Genomic DNA, 9,617 nt, shown 5'->3' with positions numbered 1-9,617 from the left:
AAGGAACTGAGGAGGATCCCTAAATGTATGAGAATATAATGCAATAGAATGTAAACTGTAACATGTGTAATTAGCCAGTAGATTAATAATCAATAAATATAAACATTGTAACAGTATATAAGCCGCTCATACTGTAAAATAAACAGAGCTTGCTTTATGACCCATATTGGGCCGTGTCGCTGGCTCTCACTCTCGCCTTCAAAATCTAACTACTGTGAATGACTGTAGATTAGAGGGCAGCAAACAAGAAAAACACCCCCTGTAACTACTACTGTTCCCAAAGATGCTATAGTAATACACCAAACTCAGGCACATCCAGGAACATGGTATGCTGTACTTGATGTAGCAAATGTGGTTTGCATGATTCTTATTCCCCATATTGCTCAAGATCAGTTTGCATTTACATGGGGAAGAAGCAAAGAAAACAAATACACTTTTAGACATCGCCCCCAAGACTAAAAATAATAGTCCTATTTTTTGTGAACAAGCAATACACTGCACTTTAGCACAACATACTGCACCAGTTGAAGTACAGATGGTACAATATGTTGATGACATTCTCATACAGGGACTGTATATGGAACACGTGCAACAAGAACTGGATGCCATTATTGAATTATTGTGGTGCCGTGGATGGGCAGTCAATTGTAATAAAATACAGGGTCCAGCTGTTGGAATTTAGGGAAGGCCTGGAATTTTTCTCTATTCACTGTTACTAAGCAACAAATAATTGGGTGTTTAGAGCCATCAAGTCTTTTGTAAAAGCCTAAAGGTGTGCTTGGGCAGGGCAGGGTAAGGGAAGAGTCGGCCCTTGGAACGCAGTCTCTCGTGGTTCGGACGCTGAGAGGAGAGGCTGCTCTTTGCTTTTCAGCTGCGACCAGAGGAAATCCAACTGTGCCCTGTTTTTTTTCTTCTCCTGGCTGGGTGAGCTTTGATTCAACCTTTTTTCCCACTGGGAAGGGCCCGTTTCCCCGGGCTGCGTTTTCTCGCAGCTGCTGCCAGGAGAGTCTGGCTGCCTCTGCTGCCTGCCCCCGCCCTCTGCCGCACGAGACCGCGGCGTCTGCTGTGACTGCAGAAATCCTTGCTACCTCGCTAGCTAGCCAGGGAGAGAGCCAGCTCCTACCCCTGCTGCCCTGCTTTCTCGCTGCTCCGAGCTGCTTCGCTGCCCTGTATGCTTTTCAGCCTGCCCGCCATTACCAGCTGCCTAAAGCTGACCTGACGCTGTGCCACAGCGCCACCTGCAGCCACTCGGGAGTCATCGCACCTGCCCTGCCCGGCCGGGAGCTCAACAGCGCCCCTGCTGCTTGCAACCGTGATTACACCACATGGGAAAAGGCTCAGCAGCTCACAAGTCATCTGCTATTGGTTTCTGGTTCTAGTTGTGGTTGCTATTATTGTTATTGCTTGTTTACAGATACTAGTAAAGAACTGATATTCCTTTTTCCCATACCTTTGCCTGAAAGCCCTTGATTTTCAAAATTAAATAATTTGGAGGGAGGGGAAAAATCACATTCTCTGTCCTAAGGGAGGGTTCAACCTCTCTTGGCAGACACCTGTCTTTCAAACCAAGACACCAGCTCAAGAAGTTAAAGGCACCTGGGGGACAACTCATATAAATAATGGGTTGACAATTTTTCTGAGGCAATATGGATATTAAATAACCATGTTGTGGCTGGAACACAAACCCCCTTGGTGTGTATGAAGGGCCCAAACACACAGATGTTAGGTTTCTTGTCACGTCAGTAATATACACCAATGGTCAAAAGTATCAAGCCCAAGCAGAAACTGGGTATGTGTCTGTTACACAGAAAACTACACTCGCATTCCTCCCGGCAGAAATGCAATGGGTAAAAACAGACCTTGTAATTAGAACACCAGGGGACAAAAAACTGTTTTGATGACACTGAGGGGGGCTTTTGCAAGCCGGGAGAGCCTTGTGGGAGCCCAAGGGATCATTCATGCTAGAAGCAACCTGCAGCAGGTGGACTCTACTCTCCTGGCTTGCAAAGGTCCTGGCAGGATTCTGCCCAGGAACTAGTTGCCCAGGGTCTCACGGCTTGCCAAGGGAATGGATGACTCTGGTCTAGGATGCCCCTCTGGGTGGGGATGCAGGTGCATTTAGTACTCGCTTGTGGCATGCAGGTGACAGACCAAGGCTGAGCCAGCCCCTCCCCCTGCCCCATGCGGAGGGGAAGCAACTCCCAAGAGTTGCTGCTGTCCCCAGTTCGTAGAAATCGGTATATAACTTTCATCCAAAATGGATCCAAAAGCTCTCCACAAGAACCACTTGCACAAATGGTATCCAATATGGAACCAGGAGGTCTGGTAAGTTTGGCCCCCTAAATCAAGATCAAGCCCGTGCCCTCGAGGCTGTCATTCCAAACAGAACATTTGGTCCCGTGAAGGATGACTGAACATCTTGGAAAGCGAATTTCAGACACAATTGCGGCCTTACAACAAGTCCCTGATTTGTCTGTCAGAGTTTTACAGAACAAAATGGCTCTTCATTGGCTACTAGCCTTACCCTTGTTAACACGAGTTGCTGCTCTTATGGAAATCCAAGCGAAAAAATGAAGAAGGATTGTGTTCAAATTTGGAAGCAAACTCCAATTCTACATCAAGGAGCTTTCCAAAAGCTCACTGCACCTTCAATATGCCTTTGGTATGCTTACTTCATAGTTACCGAACGCAGCCTGGATAAAAAAACAAAACAACAAAAAACAAAGAACAAAAAGCCAAAGAAACAAACAACAACAACAAATTAAACCCCAAAGACAAAAACAAAACAAAGCACAAAAAAAAATCTCAAAAACACACAAAAACCCCCCAAAACACCTAACAAACAAACACCCCCCAAAACAACCCCCCCCAAAAAAACCCCTAGGCTCTAAAAACAAAGGGGGGAGTGATGCTGGAGTGATTTTTGCCTCTTTCCTTTTCTATAATTATAATATTTGTAACCTTGCCAGCACTTTTGCCTACCGTTTCCCCCAGCTGGAACCACCAAAGCCATTGTAGAGCTCCAAGGCCCGGGGGCTACGAGGCCCCTCTCCTATCTTGCTGCATCCTGGGAACCAAGGTGGAGATCGTAATCTTCAAGAGACACTGTCATCAACAAGCTCAATGCGTAACGGGGTGGGGGGCTCCAGAGAAGAGAAGGGACTTAACCTGGGGGGAATCACATCACCACTTGTCCTCCAAATTGGTGCTTTTGATCAATTCTGTTGGTTTGGTCCAAAAACTGACAGGACTGCATTCAGCCCTCTGGGGGTGGGATTTTGTGGATATTCTTCCAAAAGTGCCCCTGGAGCTGCAAGAAAGATCCCTTTTTCTATGAGCTCCTCAACTAAAATGATCTCGAGTTCCATTTCTAGGCTGAAAAAGACAACAGAGGGACATTGGGGGAAGCCGGGAGAGCTTTATAGGAGCCCAAGGGATCATTCATGCTAGCAGCAGCGTGCTGCAGGTGGGCTTCACTCTCCCAGCTTGCACAGCTCCTGGCAGTTTCCTGCCCACGAACAGGGTGCCCAGGGGCTTACGGATTGCCAGGGGAATGGCTATGCTCTGGGATGCCCCTCCCCGGCAGGGGATGCAGGTGCATTTTGTGGTCTCTCGTGGCATGCCCTTGACAGATCAAGGCTGAGCCAGCCCTTCCCCCTGCCCCATGCAGAGGGGAAGCAACTCCCAAAAGCTGCTGCCGTCCCAAGTTCGTAGAAAGAACCCCCTGCCCTGCGCCCCCCAAATGGGACATTTCTGTACGACATCTCGACAGAAATCACACCAGCACACGAAAGCTAGTGGAACGCTGACAAGTGCAACTGGTGAAAACCATCCCAGGCCTATGCTCAGGCCTTGCCTCTAGCCTTCCTGAAAATCCCCATACAACCGAGGCGGAGAGCCAACACAAGTCCTCGTGAAACATTCAGTGCACGGCCGACGCTGCAGGTCAAATGGTGTCTATGACAAGAAAAGTGCCCAGCTGAGAAAGTTGCTTACCTTGCCGAGGTATCGAACAGCTTGGAAGTTCCGCTTTGCACAAGCTGCAGAGATATTCGTCCCGTCCTCCAGATGCACCTGCCCGCCTGCTCCAGGCCCGAGACTGAATCTCTGCCAAACGGAAAAAGAGGGACTTTAGAAACAAAGTCGAAAGGACCATTCCAGGTCCCCGTCAGCCTCGCCGAAGGCAAAGGTACGGACAGAGAAGCCGCCGTTCACAGCTCCACAGGGAAGAAAACCTCTGCTCCTGGAACGACTAGAAGAGAAAAACCCATTCAAAACGAGATCACGCCACTTCGCTCGCTCTTTTCGTGCCTCTTATCCGCACTCTTTGGCACCAGCATTCAGATTGAACCCCCAAACCTGCATCTAACTTTCATCCAAAATCTATCCAAAAGCTCTCTACAAGAACTGCTTGCACAAATGGGGCCTTTGCTGCACAGCCTGCTCCTCCCAGCTTCCCCTGTGCTCCACCTCACCCCTCCCAACTCTGGCTGTCTTCCCGGGATGGCAGTAACTGTAGAAAAGGGGCACCTTTCCCCCACTGTTCCCCCCCTCTCCCTCAACTGGGACATTTCTGGCTCACCTCTCCACAGAAATGGGAGCAGCAGACAGCCTGCCACTGGCTTTTGGGCCCCCAAGCTGCCCAAGCTGGCCTTTGCAGGGAGCTGCTGGAGCGCGGCGGCACGGCACGGGCTCTTCGCCGGAGAGGGCTGCCTGCCTTGGCTCGCACGGGGGCCGAGTGTCACGCGGCACGGGCAGCTGCAGCACGGTGTGCAGGCCATCGGATCATCCCTGCCGCTTTCCCGCCCCAGGGCCCCCCTCGGGCCTGCAGCTCCCGGCCACCCAGCCACCCGCTCCTGCAGCCAAGGGCCAACTGGCAGCCTGGGGCCCGTGCAAGCCGGGGGCCATTGTGACACGGCGGCGGGGCCGCCCGTGCATTGGCACCCCGTGGCGGGCACCATGGAGACCCTGGTGTGTTGATGCTGTGGAACTCCGTTGGAAGCCAGGCTCCCCCTGTGACACCACGGCACCTCAGGGAAGGAAGCCTGGCGACCGACCGGGTGCTGACTTCAGCTAGGGAAGCTGACGCAAGCAGCGTCACTGGAACCACTGGCAAGCCACGAAAGCTAGTGGAACGCTGACAAGTGCAACTGGTGAAAACCATCCCAGGCCTATGCTCAGGCCTTGCCTCTAGCCTTCCTGAAAATCCCCATACAACCGAGGCGGAGAGCCAACACAAGTCCTCGTGAAACATTCAGTGCACGGCCGGCGCTGCAGGTGAAATGGTGTCTATGACAAGAAAAGTGCCCAGCTGAGAAAGTTGCTTACCTTGCCGAGGTATCGAACAGCTTGGAAGTTCCGCTTTGCACAAGCTGCGGAGATATTCGTCCCGTCCTCCAGATGCACCTGCCCGCCTGCTCCAGGCCCGAGACCGAATCTCTGCCAAACGGAAAAAGAGGGACTTTAGAAACAAAGTCGAAAGGACCATTCCAGGTCCCCGTGAGCCTCGCCGAAGGCAAAGGTACGGACAGAGAAGCCGCCCTTCACAGCTCCACGGGGAAGAAAACCTCTGCTCCTGGAACAACTAGAAGACAAAAACCCATCCAAAACGAGCTCACGCCACTTCCCTCGCTCTTTTCCTGCCTCTTATCCGCGCACTTCGGCACCACCATTCAGATCGAGCCCCCAAATCTGCATCTAACTTTCATCCAAAATCTATCCAAAAGCTCTCCACAAGAACCACTTGCACAAATGGGGCCTTTGCTGCACAGCCTGCTCCTCCCAGCCTCCCCTGTGCTCCACGTCGCCCCTCCCAACTCTGGCTGTCTTCCTGGAATGGCAGTAACTGTAGCAAAGGGACACCTTTCCCGTCCTGTTCCCCCCCCTCTCCCCCAGTGGGGACATTTCTGGCTCACCTCTCCACAGAAATGGGAGCAGCAGACGGCCTGCCACTGGCTTTTGGGCCCCCAAGCTGCCCAAGCCGGCCTTTGCAGGGAGCTGCTGGAGCGCGGCGGCACGGCACGGGCTCTTAGCCGGAGAGGGCTGCCTGCCTTGGCTCGCACGGGGGCCCAGTGTCACCCGGCACGGGCAGCTGCAGCACGGTGTGCAGGCCATCGGATCATCCCTGCCGCTTTCCCGCCCCAGGGCCCCCCTCGGGCCTGCAGCTCCCGGCCGCCCAGCCACCCGCTCCTGCAGCCAAGGGCCAACTGGCAGCCTGGGGCCCGTGCAAGCCGGGGGCCATTGTGACACGGCGGCGGGGCCGCCCGTGCGTTGGCACCCCGTGGCGGGCACCATGGAGACCCTGGTGTGTTGACGCTGTGGAACTCCGTTGGAAGCCAGGCTCCCCCTGTGACACCACGGCACCTCAGGGAAGGAAGCCTGGCGACCGACCGGGTGCTGACTTCAGCTAGGGAAGCTGACGCAAGCAGCGTCACTGGAACCACTGGCAAGCTACGGAAGCCAGTGGAACGCTGACAAGTGCAACTGGTGAAAACCATCCCAGGCCTATGCTCAGGCCTTGCCTCTAGCCTTCCTGAAAATCCCCATACAACCGAGGCGGAGAGCCACCACAAGTCCTCGTGAAACATTCAGTGCACGGCCGGCGCTGCGGGTCAAATGGTGTCTATGACAAGAAAAGTGCCCAGCTGAGAAAGTTGCTTACCTTGCCGAGGTATCGAACAGCTTGGAAGTTCCGCTTTGCACAAGCTGCGGAGATATTCGTCCTGTCCTCCAGATGCACCTGCCCGCCTGCTCCAGGCCCGAGACCGAATCTCTGCCAAACGGAAAAAGAGGGACTTTAGAAACAAAGTCGAAAGGACCATTCCAGGTCCCCGTGAGCCTCGCCGAAGGCAAAGGTACGGACAGAGAAGCCGCCGTTCACAGCTCCACAGGGAAGAAAACCTCTGCTCCTGGAACAACTAGAAGACAAAAACCCATCCAAAACGAGATCACGCCACTTCCCTCGCTCTTTTCGTGCCTCTTATCCGCGCACTTCGGCACCACCATTCAGATCGAGCCCCCAAATCTGCATCTAACTTTCATCCAAAATCTATCCAAAAGCTCTCCACAAGAACCACTTGCACAAATGGGGCCTTTGCTGCGCAGCCTGCTCCTCCCAGCTTCCCCTCTGCTCCACGTCGCCCCTCCCAACTCTGGCTGTCTTCCCGGAATGGCAGTAACTGTAGCAAAGGGACACCTTTCCCGTCCTGTTCCCCCCCTCTCCCCCAGTGGGGACATTTCTGGCTCACCTCTCCACAGAAATGGGAGCAGCAGACAGCCTGCCACTGGCTTTTGGGCCCCCAAGCTGCCCAAGCCGGCCTTTGCAGGGAGCTGCTGGAGCGCGGCGGCACGGCACGGGCTCTTAGCCCGAGAGGGCTGCCTGCCTTGGCTCGCACGGGGGCCCAGTGTCACCCGGCACGGGCAGCTGCAGCACGGCAGGCCACGGATCATCCCTGCCGCTCCCGCCCCCAGGGCCCCCCTCGGGCCTGCAGCTCCCGGCCGCCCAGCCACCCGCCCCTGCAGCCAAGGGCCAACTGGCAGCCTGGGGCCCGTGCAAGCCGGGGGCCATTGTGACACGGCGGCGGGGCCGCCCGTGCGTTGGCACCCCGTGGCGGGCACCATGGAGACCCTGGTGTGTTGACGCTGTGGAACTCCGGTGGAAGCCAGGCTCCCCCTGTGACACCACGGCACCTCAGGGAAGGAAGCCTGGCGACCGACCGGGTGCTGACTTCAGCTAGGGAAGCTGACGCAAGCAGCCTCACTGGAACCACTGGCAAGCTACGGAAGCTAGTGGAACGCTGACAAGTGCAACTGGTGAAAACCATCCCAGGCCTATGCTCAGGCCTTGCCTCTAGCTTTCCTGAAAATCCCCATACAACCGAGGCGGAGAGCCAACACAAGTCCTCGTGAAACATTCAGTGCACGGCCGGCGCTGCGGGTCAAATGGTGTCTATGACAAGAAAAGTGCCCAGCTGAGAAAGTTGCTTACCTTGCCGAGGTATCGAACAGCTTGGAAGTTCCGCTTTGCACAAGCTGCGGAGATATTCGTCCTGTCCTCCAGATGCACCTGCCCGCCTGGTCCAGGCCCGAGACTGAATCTCTGCCAAACGGAAAAAGAGGGACTTTAGAAACAAAGTCGAAAGGACCATTCCAGGTCCCCGTGAGCCTCGCCGAAGGCAAAGGTACGGACAGAGAAGCCGCCGTTCACAGCTCCACAGGGAAGAAAACCTCTGCTCCTGGAACAACTAGAAGACAAAAACCCATCCAAAACGAGCTCACGCCACTTCCCTCGCTCTTTTCCTGCCTCTTATCCGCGCACTTCGGCACCACCATTCAGATTGAGCCCCCAAATCTGCATCTAACTTTCATCCAAAATCTATCCAAAAGCTCTCCACAAGAACCACTTGCACAAATGGGGCCTTTGCTGCACAGCCTGCTCCTCCCAGCTTCCCCTGTGCTCCACGTCGCCCCTCCCAACTCTGGCTGTCTTCCCGGAATGGCAGTAACTGTAGCAAAGGGACACCTTTCCCGTCCTGTTCCCCCACTCTCCCCCAGTGGGGACATTTCTGGCTCACCTCTCCACAGAAATGGGAGCAGCAGACAGCCTGCCACTGGCTTTTGGGCCCCCAAGCTGCCCAAGCTGGCCTTTGCAGGGAGCTGCTGGAGCGCGGCGGCACGGCACGGGCTCTTCGCCGGAGAGGGCTGCCTGCCTTGGCTCGCACGGGGGCCGAGTGTCACGCGGCACGGGCAGCTGCAGCACGGTGTGCAGGCCATCGGATCATCCCTGCCGCTTTCCCGCCCCAGGGCCCCCCTCGGGCCTGCAGCTCCCGGCCGCCCAGCCACCCGCTCCTGCAGCCAAGGGCCAACTGGCAGCCTGGGGCCCGTGCAAGCCGGGGGCCAGTGTGACACGGCGGCGGGGCCGCCCGTGCGTTGGCACCCCGTGGCGGGCACCATGGAGACCCTGGTGTGTTGACGCTGTGGAACTCCGTTGGAAGCCAGGCTCCCCCTGTGACACCACGGCACCTCAGGGAAGGAAGCCTGGCGACCGACCGGGTGCTGACTTCAGCTAGGGAAGCTGACGCAAGCAGCGTCACTGGAACCACTGGCAAGCCACGAAAGCTAGTGGAACGCTGACAAGTGCAACTGGTGAAAACCGTCCCAGGCCTATGCTCAGGCCTTGCCTCTAGCCTTCCTGAAAATCCCCATATAACCGAGGCGGAGAGCCAACACAAGTCCTCGTGAAACATTCAGGGCACGGCCGGCGCTGCAGGTCAAATGGTGTCTATGACAAGAAAAGTGCCCAGCTGAGAAAGTTGCTTACCTTGCCGAGGTATCGAACAGCTTGGAAGTTCCGCTTTGCACAAGCTGCGGAGATATTCGTCCCGTCCTCCAGATGCACCTGCCCGCCTGCTCCAGGCCCGAGACTGAATCTCTGCCAAACGGATAAAGAGGGACTTTAGAAACAAAGTCGAAAGGACCATTCCAGGTCCCCGTCAGCCTCGCCGAAGGCAAAGGTACGGACAGAGAAGCCGCCGTTCACAGCTCCACAGGGAAGAAAACCTCTGCTCCTGGAACAACTAGAAGACAAAAACCCATCCAAAACGAGATCACGCCACTTC

General features: G+C 55.3%; 1 protein-coding gene across 1 annotated transcript; it reads right to left on the bottom strand.

Annotated features, from left to right (window-relative positions):
- Window positions 1–3,957: 3,957 nt before the first annotated feature.
- On the bottom strand, window positions 3,958–9,430 carry LOC146426812 (uncharacterized; the record flags this gene model as incomplete). Its single annotated transcript, XM_085082752.1, has 4 exons — window positions 3,958–4,107; window positions 6,662–6,772; window positions 7,988–8,098; window positions 9,320–9,430. Coding segments are annotated over 4 exons (483 nt in total), but the record flags the coding sequence as incomplete, so codon positions are not given.
- Between the last annotated feature and the right edge of the window lie 187 nt (window positions 9,431–9,617).

Source organism: Lichenostomus cassidix, chromosome 26 (genome assembly GCF_008360975.1).
Source record: "Lichenostomus cassidix isolate B80296 chromosome 26, HeHo_3.0, whole genome shotgun sequence".
Taxonomy (NCBI): Eukaryota; Metazoa; Chordata; class Aves; order Passeriformes; family Meliphagidae; genus Lichenostomus; species Lichenostomus cassidix.
Note: the sequence above shows the minus strand (reverse complement) of the source record. Positions and strands in the feature narration are given on the sequence as shown.